Here is a 22,842-nt window from a genome sequence, read left to right on the forward strand (position 1 = left end):
TATTTTAGAGCTGGTTGTTTTAAGCGCGGCCTTCACATTTTCTTAACGCGGATTTTGGTATGATAGTTAACTCGGGAATTCAAACATGGCCAGTTTTTTACTTATTCACGTCTGAAATGTATATTTGCCAAAACTTTGGCTTTCATATTTTTAATGACCTCACACCTCTTAACTTCTCTTGGAGAACCGCAGGTTTTTTTCTGAGTTTATTGATCGCTTCTGCTTGACTCCTTTGTTTTTTAATTATCACTACAATAACTGGGAGCCTTCGGCAAATGACAAATTAGACTTCTGGTCTCTCCTCTTACCTGTTTACTGCTCAATAAGATGGTTCCTATTAAATTGCGGTAAAATGGTTATTTCCGTTAATGAACCAATAGGGGAAAAACTGTCAAGAAACTGTCCAATAACCTAACGATCCATTTAAGAAAATAAAGCGAAAGAAGAACGCTTCCGAAGAGAAATCTTCCACAGCGCAATTATGGAAAAGTAACTTCTGGCAGGCGATATATGAGAAAATTTGTGATGCGTGGATGCCGGAAGTCTGTATTACTACTTGGTTGCTAAGTTCTGTTACTCTCTTTTCAATTACAACCCCCCCCCCCCCCCACACACACACACACACACACACACACACACACACACACACACACACACACACACACAAACACACGAAATATAACGTAGACGCGTCCCATACGTTATAGTTCTACTAAAAGGTGGGGTTCAAAATGTATTCCCACTATTACAGTATGATTAAGGTAAATAAGCGTCGCGAGAACATCTTTTAGGAGGCCTATAATTGGAAAAAGCATTTCTAAGCAGTGACAGCTTATTTACAATTAGTTTCTCTCATTGTGTGTCAACATTCAGTCAGACTAAAACTCAAATATCTTCATAAACTTCCACATGGTGCATTTATTGCATACAGTTGGAAATTTGGTAGTTTTTTAATGGGGTTTTCAAAAGAGTCCAATTCGTCTCCAACTTGGAGCTTCATCAGATCCGTTTGTGGGTTCCAATGACAACTTTGCAGTTAGGACAAGTGTGCACTACATCCTTGCAAGAGTTCACGCAAAAGGGAATCAAGCAGCAGCCCAGAAATAGGCCAAAGAGACAGAGCAGACCACAGATGAGCCAGGTGAGACATCCCTTTTGATAGTCCAGCTGTGTTGTTACATTCTGCTGACAATTCGGACACGTCACTTGCATCGGGTCTGTTCCCAGTTTACCCGCTGGTACAGTGTTGATCACGACTATAATAATAAAAATGCACGTAGCCATGTTTCTGAAACTCCTCATTTAATGCATACTTTCTTGTTCATAATCGTTAATCTTTTATCAGCCTACACTTTTAACATAATTTTACCTGGAAATCGATCCTTAGCCCTAGCCAAGGTCTCGACTGTATGAAAAGACTTACAAAGTGATGGGGAGAGGGCAGTACCTTGATCTCAATTGTACGGTCACAAATTCATTTCAAACATCTGTCTTAGTCTAAGCTAGTTCTTTTCAATGGTGGAAATAAGTCGAGGTAAAATATTTGCGCGACTTTACAAATGTCGAGGCTTTTATTTTCATATAACCGCTTGATGCATGGGACTCAAGACAAATACAGTTGGCCAACTCTGCCTTCAAAAGTTACATTGGTTTTCTCCGATTTCGCAAATCTCTTTTCATTATTTTCCGCCTGCGAAGATCTCAATGCTGAATTTAATTTCAAAACTTATTCTCTTCTAAGGCTTATCTTTCCTGTACAGCTTTAAGTTAGTAAGCCCCCCGCAAAAGTAAGCCAACATCAGACTATTATATGCTGAACAACGCTTTGTAGTGTGGTCACTATTAAGTAGAGGACAGTGTCTGAGGTCGAGCCAAATTCGGGAACAAAATTATAGGTTGAGGCAAAGTCCAGGGCGCCGTTTATTGTCAAAAAGACGCGGACGGTACTTTTAGTCCCAGACAAGACGTTACTGCTGCTACGATTTAAAATGATTTCTAGAAAAATGTAACTAAGATGGAAGCAAATGAGTGTACTGGACAAAGAAACGACTAAAACGGTTGGCTCTACGCACCGCCATTTTGTCGCAACAACTATTCAAAGTCGAAAAGTTAAGTATTCAATTCAGCGCATGAACAAGAAAACTCATTAGGTGAGCAAAAACTGGGTCACACGGTAGTTTCTTCACTTTCAATTTTAGGGCAAAACGCCACCTGAACACGTAGTATTAATTGTGATGATTTCAAAGAAACATCAAGAAACTTAGAAGTTTTCTTTATTAAAGATTCAAAGAGCGAAAGAAGAACTTACCTGACGAACTTTACTGCTGTGTCGATAAGCAATGGCCACAAAACTAAACTCAATTCTAATTTTTATTGACCTATCAATCATGTGCCAGAAGTAAATTCTCCCACCAACAGAAACCTGATTCTAACATCCACCGACCTCCAACTAATGAACTCGATTGTACCCAAGCCATATATGATTCTCATGAAATGTTGATGAAAATAGAAAATCACCTCCGGGATTCGGAGTTAAGATCTATTCACATGCCAATCATGTAAAATATTTTTAGCTAATCTAAATTTTCTCTGTATATTTTCGCATAGATAACCACTATAAATACAAACTAATTTTTGTATATTTTCAGTTCAAAATTTAATTTAGAATTCAACTTATTGAATTCTTTGACCCGTGTTATCGACCACGAAAATGGTGTCCAGACCAGCTACAGACAGACAAATTTTGGATTTACAGAATGCAGAATCAGCTACTGCGTGGATTATGTCTTCTGTGGCGAAATGTCGCGCAGAGAAGAAAGAGGACAAGGTCAACAACGACGGTACTGTACAGGACCTACAGGTAACCAATCTATTCCTTAGTATGTGCGGGCAAGATGCAATTATTAAACATAGGAGCCTAATGAGTCCTAGGAATTTGTTAGACACTCCGTATAAAAATATCAGATTGGCGATTCAAAATAATATTTCTCCTAAAGAGAGAGTAGTAACGGCAGAAAGGGCTAAATTTCTGTCCGTAGTACAAGGTGTAGGGGAGTCAGAAAACGACTTCCTAGCACGTCTTAGAGAAGAAGAAAGCTATTGTGACTTTGAAGAACTGAAAACAGCGGCCAACCCCGAAGAGGAATTGGTAAAAATAAAGTTTATCTCAGGTTTGAGGGACCCTGAAGCAAAACTTAAACTACTAGATGGTATTAAAGCAAAACCAGTAATGTCGGTTACTGAAATGACCGAGAGCTTACAGTTCAGAAGTCAAGAAATGGCTTTTGCAAGTTCATCATCAGGTAACAAGCCCTTTACTGGGAAAGAAGAAGTTGGGTTCAACTTCAAAAAGACCTTTCGTAAAACCAAATGAAAAAATTACGGCTAATAAAAGCTTAAAAGCTACAAGATGTCCACTAGGTGTGGAGGTAAACCACACTCTAGTAGACCCTGTCCAGCGCTAAGTAAAAAATGCAACTCCTAAGAAAAGGTGGGACACTTCTCAAAAATGTGTAGAAGCAAAACCCAACCAAATTCCGGTAAGTACAATAGACAGAATAACTTTTGCGCAGAAAAAATGTTTCCTCGGAGCATGCATCTCCAGCATCGGAGATGGGAATGTTTTATACTGAAGAACAAATCTTTAGCGTGTCTGTGACATGAGAATATATGTCAATAAATAACTGCGAAGACAAAATGCAGGTAGACACAGGTGCAGATAGCACAGTGATATCATCAAAAATATGGACTGAGCTTGGTAAACCTCAGCTGGATGATAAAATAAGACATCTCAAAGCTTATGATGGTCATCAATTAACGCTTCTGGGATCAGCTACTTGTGACGTTGAGTGGAACGGAAGCAGGCTCATGCAAAAACAATTAGCAGTTGTGCAGTCTGACAAAGAATTCAGACTACTTGGTAGAAACCTTCTACCCAAGCACGGTGTGAACAACATCACAGCCGAGCACCTACCTGCTATGAAGGGGTACAAAACTCTTTGAAGCTGATACCAGGAACACAGCCAATGTTCTGCAAAGCCAGAAAAATATCTCTACCTCTTCATCACAAGGTCACAGAGAAGCTGGAACAAATGGTCAGACAAGGCATTCTTGAACCGGTACAGCCAGGAGGAGTCACTAATTTATCTCCAGTGGTTTGGCAGAGAAAGAAGAGTCGAGAACTGAGACTTTGCGTGGACTTGAAAGTGCACATCAATGGCAAAGTCATGGATGAGGACTACCCAATACCAGACATGGAGACGATCTTCCACAAACTTCATGGGGCCTCATACTTTGGCAAAATTGACCTCTCAGATGACTACTATCAAACTGAACTTGATGAAGAAGCAAAAGATATATGCACAAGCAACACATCTCAGGGACTGTTCAAGATGTGCCCACTACCTCTGGGATTGAACAATTTTTCTTCAATCTTCCAGAAATGCATCGAATCAACACCCAAAGGAATCAAAGGTGATTTTTCAAGACGATGTATCGGTGTAAAGAACTACCAAGAATCAGTTCGACAAGAGAATGCTTGCAGTCAAGAGTCGACTACGTGAGAATAATTTTACTATTAATGAGTATCAATGAGAAAAAATCTAACTCAAAACCAGTCGATAGCGTTATCTTTTTGGGATACTCCATTTCAAAGGAAGGAATAGTACCAGATCCCAAACATGTTGAATAAAGAAAAAAAGCAAAAGCACCAACTAACAACAAACAGCTCAAATTGTTTGTTGGGTTAGCTAATTTTTACTGAAGAATGGTTCCTGATTTTGCAACAAAAATGCTACCCTTAAATAACATGAGAAATAGCGATTTCTCATGGGGCAAAATGCAACAAAAAGCCTTTGAAGACATAAAAAAATGAATTATGTGCTAACCCACTTGTACAGCCATATAGTCTTCAAAAAGAAGCAACAGCTACTACTGACGCCTCTGAAGAAGCCATTGGCGGGTTTTTTTCGCTAGAAGGACATCCAATCATAAATGTATCGAGAAAACTGACTCCAACGGAGCAAAACTACTCAAACAAAGAGCGGGAAGCACTGGCAATTGTGTTTGTGGTCACAAGACTTAAGCAATTCCTTCATGGAAGACGATTTAACATACAGACTGACCACAAACCACTCAAATATCTCTTTGCACCAGACGAGGAGATCCCGAAGACAGCATCAGCGATAATCACAAGATGGGCAATAGCTCTAATGTTTTTCGACTATGAGTTGAAGTACACACCAGGAGAGCAGATACCCCATGGAGATGCTCTGAGCAGAATGGATTTTGACGAAGACAAATCGGACAACGATCGAGTGTGCTTCGCAATCAATAACATCTGCTTCGCCCCGAGTGATTTGGTGACCCAAGCAGAAATCAAAAGTGAACTTGAAACAAACAGACTCTTCCAGGATATAATGAAACGAATCAAAAGCAGCAATTGGAAACAGAGTTCAGAAGCGGAAAAAGGATTCGAACAACAGAAAGATGCACTTACTTTACATAATGGAATCGTCTTCAGAGGTGTTGTTCTTTTCATTCCCCACAAACTACGACACTTGGTTTTGGCAAAAGCGCTTGAGACACATCCCGGGAAGCATTCAACTGAGGCATCGGTGAGAATGATAGCATGGTGGCCTGGCATTACCCAAGACGTTCAACACTTTGTCAGTGATTGTAAGAACTGTCAGAGGAACAGGCATAGCCTGGGAAAAACAGTCTCTTCGTGGCCAGAAGCTGACCTTTGGGAACTCCTCCCCATGGACTGAGGTTATGATGAGGCAGTATCTTAATAATTGTTGACGCGGGTTCTGGTTGGATGGAAGCTTTCCTCGCGGGAAATAGAACATCAGAAACAGTTAAAAATATATCTGAGTCAAATCTTTGCAAGATTCGGAATACCATAAACTTTAGTATCTGATAATGGTCCTGAATTTGTAAGTGGTGACCTCAAACAGTGGTGGGAATCACTGGGAATTAAGAAAATGGAATCACCCGTCTATCATCCAAGAGCTTAGCTGACGAACTTTATTGCTGTGTCGATATGTAATGGCCACAAAACTGAACTCTATTCTAATTTTGTTTTGGTGCTATAATTATCTTATTGACTTATCAATCATATGTCAGAGGTCAAATCTCCCAGCAACAGAGACCTGATTCTAACATCCACCGACCTCCAACTAATGAACTCGATTGTACCCAAGCCATATATGATTCTCATGAAATGTTGATGAAAAAATAGAAAATCAACTCCGGGATTCTGAGTTAAGATCTATTCACATGCCAATCATGTAAAATATTTTTAGCTAATCTAAATATTCTATGCATATTTTCGCATAGATAACTACTATCAATACAAGCTAATTTTTGTTTATTTTCAGTTCAAAATTTAATTGAAAATTCAATTTATTGAATTCTTTGACCCGTGTTATCGACCACGACATTTATCCTGGTTTAAAAACGATTAGAAAATCATCAGATGTGTTGACTATTCAAATTGATTATCACTGTTTCCTAGGTAAAAAGAAAAGTGAAAAATATATCAATGGTCAGGTTAAATACAAGTATACTTATTTCTTGTGATTCTGTTATGATTTCTCAAACAGAATAAGCTCTTTGACCTTGTCTACGTATCAAGGAAACTTTTTGTCAACAATTTCAGTTCGGTATCACTATCTGCGAGGTAAGAGCATTGTAAATATAGCTGGCAGATTGCCAGAAAATAGCCGCAATAGATTCGTAGATCGGCAGTCTAAAAAACAGTAAAGAAGAGAGAGACCAAAAAAATTCGTCTTTTCATTGAAGGCTGATCGGTTATATTTTGATTCAAAATCTGTATAAGTTATTGCTGCCTCTATTAGCTGATCTCAAATAACCTTCATATAGAGTAACACGCACCCATTTGACCTTATCTCTTTGAATTAATGTAAATTAAAGTCAATTTCAAAGTGAGGAAGTCATTTTTGAGAGTGAGGTAAGTCAAGTGTGACCAAAAATTTAATCACGCGCATGAACAAAAAACTCGCTTCATTAAGAGTGAAAAATGACGTCACACATGCAATTCAGTTGAAATTGCATGAACAAATGAACAAAAAGTGGCTGTGACGTCATATGGTCGTAACAAAAGTCATGACGACGAAATAAAAAACATAGCAGGACAAGTCCTGACGTACAATTCAAAGAATTGTCGTTGACTTAACAAACAACTAGACCTAGAACGGACAATGAGTGAATTGAGAAAACCATTTCTAAAAAAATCAGATGAAGAAAAAAACAAAAGAAAACAGAAAATCAGTGTCAAAATGCTGCTAGGGAGAACAAAAAACCACTAGTGAGATATGTAAGTTTGCTTCTAATGAAAAACTAGGTCCAGAATGAGCTGTGAAAGAATTGAGAAAACTATTTAGAAAAAAATCCGATCCAAAAAATCGAAAAAATAGTAAAAATCAGTGTGAAATTGCCGCATGTGAACAAAAAACCACTACCGAGAAACCGAATTTTTGTTCAAACACCGTTTTCTCACTCTACTTTAAAATTAGAGCGAAAAAAATTCACGCCGCAAAACCACTCGCTTTTTCGCTCTATTTCCTGTTTCGGCGTGACCAAAATCACCACTCCAATTTGACTTCAGAAATCACGAAAATGTGTGAAGAGATCTTAAAAAAAAAGACAGCGCCCCAATACAATTCAAATTCTTTGAATTGTAAAAACTAAGCAGGACATGTCCTGCCGTACAATTCAAAGAATTTTCATTGACTAAACAGAAAAACCAGGCCTAGAATGGACTATGAGTGAATTGATAAAACCATTTTAAAAAAAATCAGATCAAAAAATAAGAAAAAAAACAAAAAATCAATGTCAAAATGCCGCATGTGAACAAAAAAACCCCTAGCGAGAAATGAAAATTTAATTCAAACAAAAAACTAGGCCTAGAATGAGCTGTGAATGGATTAGGAAAACCATTTATCAAAAAATCCGACCAAAAAAATCGAAAAAACTGTAAAAATCAGAGTGAAAATGCCGCATGTGAACAAAAAACCACTACCGAGAAACCGAATTTTTGTTCAAACACCATTTTCGCACTCTTCATTAAAATTAGAGCCAAACAAATTCACGCCGCAAAACCACTCGCTTTTTCGCTCCATTTCCTGTTTCGGCGTGACCAAAATCACTACTCCAATTTGACTTCAAAAATCATGAAAATGTGTGAACAGATCTTAAAAAAAGACAGCGCCCCAATATAATTCAAATTTTTTGAATTGTAAAAAAACCAAGAGACGGCCATTAATAGCCCCAGCTATCGCTGTGCGGCTATTAACAAGCTATTTTTTAAAGTTTTAATGAAATTTCTGAGTTTTTCTACTTTTTAAGAAAAAAATTGTTAACCGCTCATCTGTCAGCTTTAGTGAGTATCAGAGAAATGGTTTCATGCCCAGATCGAGGTGTCAACGCTGAAAATTGCTTTAAAAAAAGTAAAAATTGCTATTTTTAGCGTTGAATAATATGAATGCGGTGACAACAAAAAATTCACCGCTAAGAATCGTTATTCTTAACAACACTCGCCGCACAATTTATCGAATATCTTCACCGCCAAAAAATATTGTAGATTTTCACCATTAAGTTAGCAGAATTCTCTAAAGACTCAAATTTTTAATGAAAGATTTTTTACTATGTAAGATTTGAGGTCAATGTATTGAAAGCGCTAAAAATTCACCGCTATAATAACAAAATTCAATGATAAGCACTCATGGAAAAATTTATGTTTTCATCATTGAAATAGGCGAGAAAAAAATTTCACCCCTGAAAATTGCACATTTTACGTCAATTTACATGTAAAAATGACTGCGTACATATTTTTGCGGTGAATTTTTGTAAGATTTGCGGTTTTTAGTGGTGAAAGGGTTATTTTCGTCGCTTCTTTTTGGTACCGGTGAATTAGTTTTTTTGACTGCATGAGCATTGAAAAAACCCAGCGCTAAAATATCGAATCTTAGAAAATTTCAACGCATATGTTTGCCATAAAGTTTATTGAGTCTGATTTAAATTCACGAAAAATATCATGGGATTATGTGACAGATGGAGCAAAAAAAGTGTTGATATGGAGGAGGTGTGAGGTTCGAACCCGTAAACGTCAATGTCTTTTTGCAAAAATTCCGGTGAATGCGGTGAAGATAAAAGATTTGCCGCTAAAAACCGCCAATCTTGCAAAATTTGACCTCTAAAAACTGCAAAGCTCTCAAAAATTCTGCGCTTTAACCGCAGTCATCGCTAAAAGATGCGGGCGCTCTGCGGTCAAAAAGATTTTTTTCACCGCTATTCATCGCAATTCTTACATTATTATTCAACAAAACCTTGACATGTCCCTCGCATGAAAACCAAATCAATCCAAGAAATCTAACCGGTTGAAGTAGGTGGGGGTTGTTGAGGGGGGTACTGAGACGGGTGAGGGGGTGGCGGCTCCTGAGGTGGGGGATATGTAGCTGGTTGAAAGGGTGGTTCTGTTGGCTTCTGCTCTGTCGCTTGATCCGGACCAGCATTTGGTGGTTGATCCTGTACAGACGGGTCAATAACCTTTACATCCGGAGTATCGGCTACATTTGGCTCACTTTCCTTATTCGCTCCTTCTTTTGCATCTGTGTCTTCTATTCCTGCTGCTGCACCGTCCTCATTTTGAGCGGTGACATCTATCACTCAATCTTTTGCGTTATATTATGAAAATAACTCTCAAAGTATGCAATAAACTATCTTATAACTTAGATCTCGACCAATGAGATCACACTCGACCAAAAATTTTCGATCACTTTTTTGTCTGAGAAACCAAAAATAGCAGGCTGAACTTACCAATGAGAAGACTTTTACCGACTGAAAAGAACTCTGTACTCATACTGTACATAAGTTTTGCTACACCAGACTTTTTTTCAACTCAATTTTATTATGCTATGAACATTCATTTGATTTAAAGTGTCACACTAGATTTTCGGTTGATTCAAAATTAGATGATTGCCTCATAATCTTCCCTCGAGAAAAATGAAAATGCAGATTTTGCACCTTCTTATTCTGCAATAATGATAAAGCCCAAACAAAAAGAAAAATTTTGACACAAGCTTATAATTTCGAAATTCTAAAGAAGTGAGTACATAACACAACGCTGATCTGAAGCCAGTAAGTCAATGACTAATAAAATTGCCTACTATGCTCCAACAATTTGATAGCGGAGCCCACTTGCAATAACTAAGATTTTTTACAATTCAAAGAATTTGAATTGTATTGGGGCGCTGTGTTTTTTTTAAGATGTGTTCACACACTTTTCAATGACTTTGATCTTTCAAAACGGGATAAACAGGTAAACCCCAGCGGGCATTAAGTTTCATTAGAGGCTCAAAGAGGGCTTTAGTAGTCATTCAAGTGCTTATAGGGGTACAACTGCTGGGATGGCCTTAATTGAAGGTTAAAAGGTCGTTTTTAGGAGTTTTCGGGCTCAAAATGCTGCATTTTTTCATTTTTTTTGTGATTTTTTTTAGTTTTTTGTTTGATTAGTTTTAGATTGAAGTTTTTAAAAAAAAAACGAAGGTCTTTTTCGAGACAAATTTACTTTTTATGACTATTTTATGAGCTATATGTTTTGGTATTACTAACACAAACACGTAAAATGATACTAATTTTTGCAATTTTTTTCAAGTTTTTTGAAAACTTTTGTCATGTTTTGAGTTTTTCCAGCTTCAGTGGCCAAGGAATCAACTTTGAGGTTTGATAATAGGGCACTGCACGGATTGGTTTTCAACATTTTAATGTCTCAAATTTTAGCACATCTTTGATAAAATTTGCAATTTTTTTAAGGTTTTCTCAAGTTTTTGTCAGTTTTTCGTATTTGTCCATTCTCAAGTACCAAAAAACCTATTCCACGGTCTGATGAAAGTTACTACATAGTTGTTAGTATCAATGGATTTGTTTTTAACAATTTAACCTTTCGAATGTTAGAAATTTCTTTGCAATTTTTTTAAGTTTTTCCAAAACATTTGTCTATTAGTCAGTTTTTTCTCACCTCAGTAGCCAGCTAACCTCATCCAAGGTTTGATATTTTGTTATTAAATAATTGCTAGGTGGCAAGTGAATGGTTTTCTGCATTTTATTTGAAAAAAAATTCTATTTTTTGAAATTTGGAATTTTTTCTAAAAATTATTGCCTATCGGTCTTTGAGCCCATGAATTTTTGAAGGCTTGGAATTGGGTTACGGGATGGCGTCTAATAGCCTCTAGATACACAGAAACGATTCTGAAGATTTTAATATCACGATTTTCCGTAACATTTCATTAAAATTTGCAATTAATTTTTTTTTTGAGTTTTTCGGTCATTTTCGAGTTATTCGATTTTCAAGGGCCAATGAATTTCTTTCAGTTATTGCAGATATAATACTGGACCGATTTTAGAAATAAAAATTGGTTTTGAACATATTTTCAATTTTTTAAAATAGATATAATTAAAGAGATCAATTTTTGCCCTAGGGGTAAAAGCTTCTAGAGTTTTAGCAATGAGTATATTTTTGTTCAGTTTTTTTATTGTTTTGAATTCTCAGTTTTTGGAGATAATTTTGGTTCTGTAATTGCTGGCATTCTTCACGTGATCTGCTGGTAGAGTACTTCTAAGTTTTTCATTCAATTCTTTGAATTGTATTTCAGGACCTGTCCTGCTATGTTTTAAACTTACTTCTTTATTATTTTACAGCACAAAACTTAAAGCCTGCGGCTGTTAAAACCCGGGTCGAGGTGTCATTGCCATTTAACGCAAAATTATGTAAGATAAGCGGTGAATGCAGAAAATTTTGTAAGATAAGCGGTGAATGCAGTGAAATTACATCAATCAGGCGGTGAATGCGGTGACAAAACCTTTTTCACCTGGTAGCGCTGAAATTACATAAATTCACCGCTTTGAAAAGAGTTTCCAAATTAGTTAAGATAAGCGGAGAATGCAATTAAATTACATAAATTGACCGCTTAACATAGTGGTGAACTTACATAAATTCACCGCTTAGAAAAAAGTGTTAAAATTGTGTGAGATCAGCAGTGATTGCGATGAAATTACACACATTCACCGCTAAGCTTAGTGGTGAAATAACATAAATTCACCGCTGAGAAAACGCTTCGAATTGTCTTTTGTTCTAAAAAGTTAAGATACATTTATTAAAAGACGCACGGAAAATTTACCCACGAATAATCATACATCCATTTGAAACTTTTTTAGCGGTGAATTTATGTAATTTCACCATTAGAGTAAGCGGTGAACTTACATAAATTCAACGCACCCACCACTGTAATTTCATGGCTTATCTTACAAAAGTTCGACGCGTATGTTTTACACAAAGGAGAGTGAATTTGATTTAAATTCAGAAAAATATGCTAATTTTTAGTGAGAAGTGGACCAGTGGAAGAAGAAGTGGTTACCTTGCAGGAGATGAGGGGTTCGAATCCGTGCAATCACGTTGAAGTCAGCTGTGAAATGTGGTGAATTTTGTAGCGGTGAACTTACTCTAGCGGTGAACATACATAATTTCACCGCAATCACAGCATTTCACCGCAAAATTATGTACAAAATTTGCGGTGAAAAAAATCAACTTTTCTCCGCTTATCTTGCATATTTTCCAATTATTTCTCGACCCGGGAGGAGAATGTGGAGGTTAAAAGTTCATAAAAAATGAATTCAACGAAATGCAACCGCAGCAACATAGGATTGTAGAGAAAATACCAAACCCACTTCACGCTAATTTTTCGAAGCAGAGCAAACAAATAGTTTGCTTGCAGAAAAAGTGAAAAAAAAAAACCATCAAAAGCGTGGCAATCAATCCAACATTAAGTAATGTTGATTGAATTCAGTCACAAATGCTCTAGTTGTAAGGTATCATAAATAGTGTTAAGAAATTGGGTTGGATGAAAATTTGAAAAATGAATGCATATACATAAGCAAGACTTCTCATTTTGATCACTGTTATCAACTTTTCTATCGCTGTTATGTAGGAATAGAAACGATAAATTCAACTGCCAAAATGCATATGGCATTGAAACTCAAATTTAGAATTTGTCGCCCTCTTCCAGTTTTTAGTGGGTGTATATTTTGTACCCCCAATCAGATATGCCAAAGCTTTCCGAAGCAGGTTAGCATGTAAGGGCATCTGCTCTGTAATCGCGAGTTTATAATGTACTGGGGGCGCAATCTGAAAAAAAATTCGACGAAAATCAAAATATCTCCGCTAGGATATTGTTGTTTGACGGTTCCAACGAAACACTTTTCATAATGGGAGATTTTACAGATTGTAATAACCAGACAGAAAATTAATTATTTATTCAATGGCTAAAACTAGTTGGTATGTAAATACACATTAAATCAAAAGTAAAAATTATTATATTTATACTGAGGCAGTAAATTTTTTATCTTGAAAACAAATTTTCGATCAATTTAATGCATATAAATATGAAAATATCAGTCAAATTTTTGCAACCAATTCTCAAAGTTTCCAACATTTCACTGCATTAAATGAGCACAAAAGAAACAACCAATGAGAATGCAGCTCTATCGGAACCAACGTGCAAAAATCTTGCAAGATAGCCATTCATCTTGTAAGATATTACAAGATAACCACCTTTCGTAAGAATTTTGTCACATTTCATAAGATAACCCTCTTTTATAAGAATCTTGCAAGATCTTACAAGATAACTGTTCTCTCTCACCCAGGGTGCCTTTATGAAATGGTAACGCAAAATGGTTTTAATTCTGCTACTATGCCATGAGTCTATGGTTCGCTTAAGACTTTCATCTTTATTTTCTCAAAAATAAACTTTTGATCCAAAATTTCTGTTTTTTTCTGCATTAAAACTTAGCTATGCAACATATGGCAATTTAGCTGGCGGTGGGCGGGGGTTGGGGTGCGGGGGGCTAATCGTATAGAATTCTTTATTCTGTTGTATAGTTAAAATTTAAGTATAGGTAATTTAAGTATAGCATATCTGAAAACTTATAGTTAACTTAAGTTACAGGGAAATTTAATTGAAGCGGCGGTAAAATCGGGTCTTTCCCATTATAGCCCCCCATGAAATTATAACCCCCAATTATGGTTTAATTGCCATGTTTGGGGGTTATCTGACCTCTTAACTGTGGGCTATAATGGGAAAGACCCATAAAATCAATAGCTAACCGTACCTTTTCTCTTGAACGATTGGGTAAAAGTCCTAAAAATGACCAAAAGTGACAACAAAAGAGAACAAAATTGAACTCTTTTATCTCCTCCCAGAAGACCAGCTATTAAAACATTCGATGAGCTTTTTAATGATTCAACTTGAAAAGAACTTGAACGGGGATAGAGATTAAGGGAAAAGATGCCTTTGTTTTGTCCGGCTGCCTCTTGGTTCTCTTGGACTTTTTTTGGTTCCTTCTTTTCTCCTGTAGAGCTTGAACTGATAGTTTTATCCATGGAAGCTTTGCCAGCTGGGGTTTCCTTCTCATCTTGTGGTTTTGTGGGAGTCTCTTCTCCGTTATCCGCCATTGTTCTCAAACGTCCGATTTAGTTTAGAAAAATTTGTTTTGATGTTTAAAATGCTGATCAGAGGACCAGATGTAAAAATAAAACGAACAGAACAAAACTTGGTATCCAGACAGAACTCCTACTCTATTGGTTTGCCGAGTTTTGCTTTTGTTATATATGTGCGAATCATGAAGTCATTACCCGCTTATAATTCAACAAAAGTAGTGATTTAATAACAACAGACCCTTATCTTATACTGAAAGGAAATTTTTAGCGCCCGCTGAACGCTTTTAGAAAGCTCAAAGGGTGCCGAAATACTGCTTTGTTGCATCGGAGACCCCAGGGTACGATTTCATCGGTTACTAAAACTTGAGGCACAGAGCTTAAGCGTAGTTTGGAAGACTTAAAGAAATAAAGATCTAATTTTTGCCCTAAACTTAGTGTCCCAAATTTGGAACTAAGTAAAGCAGTTTCGGTCAAAATTTGACTGTTAGAAATCTAACTTTTGACACTTGAATCAGACCGCTATAGACAATCAGCTGCTTCGCTATCGGAAACGGATTTGGTTTATTTCAACGGTTGCATAATTTCAATCCAAAAACTTTTCTTTATCTATTCTGCAAAATTGTACTCCCATCTTCCATACCCTTTTGCTTCTCTAAGTACGTCCGAACAAAATCTTAGTCAGCCTCGGGCCTCGTTCCCAGCACTCGGGCACTCGGGTGCAACTGCCATAGTGTCAGGGCACTATGTCCCTCGGTCTACTAACATTTTGTTCAAACCTATACTTAGACAACTATTTTCGGCTGTTTTTTCACGCCACTGTTGCTCTATGAACAGTTCTGAGAAAGAAGAGGCAAAACTAGGTTGTCTTATCATTAAAGAAGTCATTCAAACTATCTATATAATGAAAATGCTCCCTAATGTGGCACAAGACGATGCAACCGCGTTGGTCCACAGTTTTGATTCTATTACCTAGAAAATAGAGCAGAGATAGACTGCCTTGATAAGTTCAGTTCACATTTTGTTATTTAAACTTTGTTAGATTCTTCAAAAAGGACGCATATCCAAACAAAAAAATGGATTCATACCAGTGAGATCATTTTGTTCCCTAGAGTGAGCACTCAAACAAACGAAAAAACAGACATAGAATCATCTCTGACGCAATTAATTAAGTAGAAAGGAAGCAAAACCAATTTTTCATATATTTAAATAATTTTACCGATGAAAACAAAATAGAGATCTAAAAATCAACATATCTTATTTTCAAACTGAATCTCAAACTGTAATGTAACGGGTATGTAACTTTAAGTAAAAAGTAGGCGCATTGTAATTTTGATTAGGTTTTAAATTATCGATTTAGAATTATGAATGAGTGCAGACTTGAAAAAATGATCTCTGCTCTCAATTATTGAATTTTTGCATAAAGTTAAATTGATAAAACAAGTTCTAAGTAAACACAAGTGGAGCTTAACCAAGGTGCACAATCACGATTCACGAGGTAAGTCCCAATTGAGGTTAGTTTTCATTAGCCTCGAAACCTGAGGCCTGAGATGAGTTATCAAAGAATTTTTCTAGCAATTTAGATGCCGTTTCAAATAAACACTTATGCTGAAAAGGAAAAAATCTAACTTAATTTCAATTTTCTTAGGAAAACTATGTCGCAATTATCTAAAAAACCAGATACAGCCCCACAGTACATTAAAAAAAAACTAAGCTCGAGGCACTCAGAACTCAAAAGTTAGGAACACTAAGCAAAAACAATAAACTTCCGTGTGAATTAACACCTCCTCAGAGAACCAATTGTAAATATCAGCAAAAAAATAACTGGTAAGTAGAGTTGTAAAGATACAAAAATGACCAAAAAAGAAGCGACTGAAAAACCAAGTATAGACAAAAATCAAAATATGTACCAAAAAACAAAGTTTTAGAACTCCAATTATAGTTTTTTTTGAGAAAATTGACGTCAAGTCATCAAAATTACTGGCTATAACTTCCTGCATTTCATTAATTTTCATCATGCCACTTCATTAACCAATGAGATTTTCATTACTCCACTGTAACAAATCTACAGAAAAACATATAAAATCAAAGCTCAAAATTATAAAACTGTTACTTGAAAAAATGTTTCCGGTGTAATCAAAGCGATTAACATTAATAAAAATGCTTTATTAAACATCGGTGTCGATAAACGTTAACGTGTCTGCTCAGTTTTGCGCCCGAGTGACCATAAAAAAATAAAAATGGCCAATTTTTTTAATAGAAACACGAATTATTGTATTTAAAAAGTTACATTTTACATGCAGAATAAAGACATATAAATCGCTTTGCAACACTCACTTGTTCCCAGTTTGTAAGCTTAACATCGGTAGAATCCTAAGAGGAGACACGTGAATGCGAAAAGGGTCAATAAAAGTTGAGCTCAATTTTTGCTATTTCAATAGAAGGAATATTAGAACAAATCAAGGCGCTGTAACTTAATCAAGCTTCATACAGTTTTGCTATACGAACAAATCAGTTTTTCGAGTAAACAACTTTTTTTATCAAACAACAAAAATTGAGATATAGAAATAAGCGTTCATACCTTTTTCAAAATAAATTTCAACCAGAAAAAAAATACAAGTAGCAGCCTATTATTTTTTTCGAGCTCTCTATTTGTTTTCAATTGGATTGTAAGAGTTTTAACTTAGTCTGTGAGTGAGTAACAGAAGCTAGATAACCACTCTCCAAAAGTCAAGCGCGATGTTATGTCGAACTTGCCTCTGGACCGTTACCTAACGCTTTTTCTAAAAAAAAAATAACTATCAAATCACATACATCCGCATGTGCAAAAATTTTGAAAAAGAAAATTCAAATTTTCCAAATTGTTTTGTTGAAAAATGAAGAACCAAACAGAGTCTTAGAGAATTTATTGATAAGCAAGCTACTAAAAACAATCAAACAAGTTTTAGTATGAAGCAGCTGGAATCTCTTGTAAAAGCGAATAGTTGAGAAGTTGAAAAACATTATTTAATAATTTATTCTGACAACTTCATAAACATTTGCTGTCAAATGGACATATTCCGAACGTTCAATGAAGCCTATCTTTATAGCAATCTCAAAAATTGTGATTATCGTTCAATTGTTACGACAAGATTTAATAAAAAAATGAGTGCAAAACGAACTCTGAGCAAAACTTGAAATTTTTCCCTTTATTAATAAAAAATTTAATAAAAGTATTAACTTGATGATTTTTATAGCAATCAATTGAAAGCAATCATTACTCACAACTTAGCAAACCTACAGACAAAAAACATCCAAAATTTATTCAGCGTCTACCAAAACGAATAGTTTCAAAGTAATCAATGCAATCCACTAAAGCATGACAATTTTCCTTGAAATAATTTAGCTCGTTAGAAATTCACTGAGTTCTATCAGTTCTTAGAATGAGTACCGAAATAACATTAAGTACAAAAAGAGGACAAAATATGCAATGAAATATAATGTAATGTTTTAGTTTTAAACTCAGCAAAATAGTTAACTACCTAGATATCAATTCAAAAAACAGCATACAACACCGTTATAATCTCAATTTTTGGACAAATAAACAAAATTAGACCCATCTTTTAAACAGGCCAGAAAGAATCAAAAGTAAAAAAATTTTAGCGCAAAGTTGGGCAAGAATCTTGGAGTTTGAAGGGCAAGTATGTGGAGCAAATGACAAATGCGCTTTAAAACTTGTTTTCATTGAATCAATAATTTTCAAAGTCACATTATTTCACATTTAGCTAAAAAACAAGCGGGAGGCGAAAGAGAACGGTTCGTAACTTTGTTCAGCGGTAAAAAAAATACCCCAGGAAATTTAAATTGTAGTTTCATTATGACACTCTCTGAAGAGCATATCTAAGAGTTTTATTGACGGCTAATATTATCACAAGAGTACTGTTAGAGAAATTTGCTACGTTTCCTGCTAACTAATTTCCTTTTTTTAATCGTATATTTTGGTGCGAAATAAAAACAGTAAGCTTTGTTACTTTTCAAAAATTTATCTAAGTTTTTGTTTTCATGTACTTGAAGCTATGACAATAGAAGTTGTGATCTTGTCTAAGCTAAAAAGGAAAGCAGAAATCTTCGAGAGTACTCAAAGAGGCGAAAATTAAGATGTTCAGAGTCATTTTGCTCCAATTTGAGACAGGAGAATCAAAATTGCGAAGTGTTATCAGCGAAGTAGTGCGTTCACCATGCAGTTGTAATCGGTACATTATTACACCACCTGTCTTGATTGTTTTAATTTCTATTAAAATAACAACTTCTTTTATCACATGAAAAACACTGAAATGTTTATTTGACAATTTTTTTTTAGTTTTTTTTTTTGGTTCAATGAAAATGGTAATGGTGGGGCGAACAGCATTTGATGAAATCTTTTTGAGTAAAATATATAATGCTTTTGTTTTCTTCAATTATATGATCCACTGTTTTCCTCAAAAAGTTTCTGAAGTGTTTTCTGGTCAATTGGGCGTATGTTTCTCTGCAATTGTGAGTGAAACAGAGTTTTTCAACAAGAAAAAACAGAAAAAGCTTCTGATAAACTTTACGGAAACGAATTTTTCTCATTGTCTCTAGTTGGCTTAGCTGTCCATCAATCTACCATAATTACCATAGTTATCAGAGTTTTACGCAGACAAAAAATTTTATTGTTCAGACAAAATTCCAAAAACACAACGCAACGTTTGTGGAAGTTTTCATCAAAATCAAACTTTCTTCACTTTCTTTTAAACATAATCACATTGTTCTCGAGGTGGATCCACCGAAATGCGATCTTACAGAGCATGAAAAACTGGTAAACAGAAAGATATGAGAGAAATAATGCTTAAAATCAAAGCAAATTGAAGGGAAATCGTGCAAAAACGACAGAACTGTGCATTTATTTACTGCTGTTTCATTTAAAAAGACGCTTCCAAAACTAATGGGGTAAATTTCTGACAAAGTTGACTTGAACCACAAACTGTAGATTTATATGCATTTCACTAAATGAGCGGGGCAAAAAATCGACAACAAGGAAGAGAAATAACAGCACAAAAAGATCACTTTTTAACTAAAACTTACTGAAAAACTATTCCAAAAAATATTTGGTTCTGATTAATAGTGATGATCCTCAAGTAATAAAAGCAACGGCTAAATTTTCCCACCTAAACTTCTTACATAAACATCTCAGTTCTTCAAAACCAAACATCTAATTTGTTTCTGATGTAGCAAATATTTTTGACAGGTTTCTAACAGAATTAAAAGCATAGCAGGAAAAATCTTGAATTACAAATATACAAAATTAAATGGAAAACTCAGAATTACTGTATAAAACAGCCTCAAAATTTAGAGAAACTAAAAAAAAAACAAACAAACTGAACAAAAAAAATAATTGCAAAAACTCTTTAAGCTTACACCCTGAAGTCCGAATTTGGTTCAAAAAATTGCACCTATTGACCCGAACACAAGCCTTGAAAAGTGTATATTGGCCACTAAAGATAAAAGAACGATTAAAATGACAAATACGTAAAAAAATGAAAACTGCAAAATTTGTATAAACTCTCTTAATTTTGCCAAATAAGTATGCTCAAAACAAATATTATTTTTCCAATCTGTCCAGTAACCCATCTGCAAGACTTGAAAAGGTTCAATGGTCATTGGCCCTTAAGGAAAGATACACTCAGAAAACTGCAGAAAAAATTTGAAAACAATTTCAATTTTTATTGAAATGTTGCTAAAATCCGCGACATCTATATCTTCAAAACCATTTCATTAACTTCAAAAACTATTTAGTAGCCCAATTTTAGGCCAAAAAAGTTCTACTGGCCCTTAAAAATTGTTAAACTTGAGACATAATAATAGTTTTCATAAATTTGAAAACTAATTCAAACTTTATAACAAAAATTCCAAAAACTGGTGATATTGAAATGTCGAAAACCATTCAATTGTCCCCACTAACAATTCAGCAGTCTATTATTTAACTCTAGATGAGATTTCTTGCTCCCTGAGTTGAAAAAAAACGGCAAAAATTTTTCAAAAAAACGGAAAAAAACACTTGAGAAAAACTTGTTAAAATAGTATCATTTTTTGTGTGTACGTCTGCAGTACCAGAACAAATGGCTCATAAAATTACATCTTGCAAAAAAACCTTTATCAAATTAGAAAAACGTTAACTCAAGACTCATCAAACAAAAAAACTCGGACAAAAAATAATCAAACAAAAAAACTCGAACAAAAAATAACGGAAAAACGTGAAAATTTGAACATCCTTGCACAGCCTCTAATTTGCACAGCCTTTATTGAAAATTAACGCCCACTGGACCTTGCCTGTTTATCCCATTTTGAAAAATCAAAGTGAAATTTATCTTACAAAAAAACAAGACAAGTTCTGATATAAAATTCAAAGAATTGAATGAAAAAAAAACTACTGTACCTGACCAGCAGATCAATTAGAAAACGCCAGCCGAAAAAACGAGCGGCTGAAGAAGTCAGGGGAAAATAAATTAAACAAACTAAACACAAAAAAAAATTGCTAAAAACTTTGAAGAAATTTGCACTAGAGGCCAAAAATGTTTCATTAAAATGCTCCCATTAGCCCGCACTCCAGCCATGAACGGGGTTTATTTTTGATCACCAGAGATTTTAAGCGACAGTGACATCATATGGTGGTAACAAAAACCCTTGTTGCTAAATAAAAATTAGCAGGACGAGATCTGACCAAGAACTTAAAAAAGTCATTTACTGAACAAAAAACTAGACCTAGATTAGACTGTGAATGGATTGGGAAAACCATTTAGAAAAGAATTTGGACGAAACAAAAACCAAAAACGGTTTTTTACTCTACTTTAAAATGAAAATGAAAAACATTTCACGCCGCAAAGCCACCGGCTTTTCAGCTCCGCTTCCAGTTTCGGCATGACAAAATTATCACTTCGATTTGACTTCAAAAATCATGAAAATATGTGAACAGATCTTTAAAAAAAGACAGGGCCCCAATATAGTTCAAATTTATTGAACATTGAAAGACAGAGCACCAATGCAATCCAAATCTTCGATCGGAAAAAGATAGAGCCTCAATACCAATGCTTTTTTCAGAATCAATTTTTGCACGAAGCGTAAATTTATTCACTGGGACAAACTTTGTTCACGACCGATCATTGTTATTAACATCAATTCAGTTTGAATCATCAATGGAACCATCTTGTATATATCTTTGATTTATTTCTCCTGTTTTTCACTCACAAATGTTTGATGCCACTGATTTAGGATCCACTCAATGAGAAGTACAATTTGCTTGGAAAAATAATTTCTGATTGTAAAAACAACAGTCCGAAGCATGAAATTACCAACAAATCAAGCAAAGAAAAGCATGACAATTGGTACAAACGTATCTTTGTATTAAGCGTTTTGAACATCAAATAGCACAAAATGTTAAGTAATAGAAAGAAAGCAGCCGATTGCACATTACTGTGGAAAAATTATCAACTTCTGCATATACCTTAGAAGGAAAAAGAGAAGGTTAACTTACAGAATTGACACACCATTCGTCTGTGTCATCAATCTTAGGATGCGTACCCTCTCATGAAGAAGATAAAATTGTCTGAGGACTTAAAATCAGTAAATCAAAAGTACAAGCCTACGCTTAGAGAAGTTCAAGTTCTGTTATCAAATCGTTTCGTAAACTTTTTTACTGCATCAACGAATAAATATCTGTTATTCAAATGAGAAGATCCCAGTAATTCTGAAAACTATGAGATCATATCTTGTTCTCCGTTTCTTTCAAAGGCATTTCAGAGGTTTTGTCAGATCAAAAGATTGTCTATTTCAAAACAATATATCTTATCCATACCCAAGCTGCCAGTAACAGGCGAAACAAACTGTCACACGGTAGGTCACTCGTCCATATACGAAAAATCAAAACAAAGACTCAAAAGATGACCTTGAGATTTTCGTCTATAAACATGTTCAATTACCTTGCTAAAAAAATCTTTTGTCAAAATGGGTACATAAAAATGAAGTTTTTTCAATTCGAACTAATCTTAGAACATATCATTTAGATATAAAAGACGTTTTTGAATTGTTTTATTAGGTATTGTACGTCGATTTAAATTCTCTTCTTTTTATCTTGAAAAGTCTTCTCACTTGTATCCTGTCCAAGGTGGTGAATTGAATTAGTGCTTCATGATAATTGTTTTGTATCTTCTGCCATCTGAGCTCAAAAATCTTAGATCTAAATCAGGTTCTTTCAAATGACGAATCTTTATACACCACTCAACTGACTCAACTGCAACACCATGACTCAACTGCAACAAAAACATCCCAATTGTTTT

At 35.1% G+C, this 22,842-nt stretch overlaps 1 protein-coding gene across 3 annotated transcripts; it reads right to left on the bottom strand.

The window, feature by feature from the left end:
• Window positions 1–766: 766 nt before the first annotated feature.
• Window positions 767–14,709, bottom strand: LOC142356286 (uncharacterized). 3 transcript variants are annotated; one of them, XM_075408228.1, is made up of 3 exons: window positions 14,368–14,709; window positions 9,399–9,653; window positions 767–1,256 (listed from the first exon to the last, which is right to left on the bottom strand). In XM_075408228.1, the coding sequence occupies exons 1-3, from the start codon at window positions 14,528–14,530 to the stop codon at window positions 1,000–1,002; spliced, it is 675 nt and encodes a 224-aa protein (XP_075264343.1). In that variant the 5' UTR covers window positions 14,531–14,709; the 3' UTR covers window positions 767–999. The 3 variants fall into 3 exon arrangements, with proteins under 3 accessions (XP_075264343.1, XP_075264344.1, XP_075264342.1); XM_075408229.1 differs by having other exon boundaries at window positions 9,399–9,663; XM_075408227.1 differs by having other exon boundaries at window positions 9,399–9,683.
• Window positions 14,710–22,842: the final 8,133 nt, after the last annotated feature.

Source organism: Convolutriloba macropyga, unplaced genomic scaffold (genome assembly GCF_964194025.1).
Source record: "Convolutriloba macropyga unplaced genomic scaffold, txConMacr16.3 SCAFFOLD_3062, whole genome shotgun sequence".
Lineage (NCBI taxonomy): Eukaryota > Metazoa > Xenacoelomorpha > Acoela > Convolutidae > Convolutriloba > Convolutriloba macropyga.

Bases quoted from the DNA above. Each gene is read 5' to 3' on its own strand.
- LOC142356286 (XM_075408227.1), bottom strand. From the start codon at position 14,530: ATGGCGGATAACGGAGAAGAGACTCCCACAAAACCACAAGATGAGAAG. The intron at 9,684-14,367 runs GCATCTTTTCCC...ATTGAGTGATAG, and splicing joins GGCAGCCGGACAAAACAAAG to ATGTCACCGCTCAAAATGAG. The intron at 1,257-9,398 runs GTTAGATTTCTT...TTATTATTATAG, and splicing joins ACCCCCACCTACTTCAACCG to TCGTGATCAACACTGTACCA.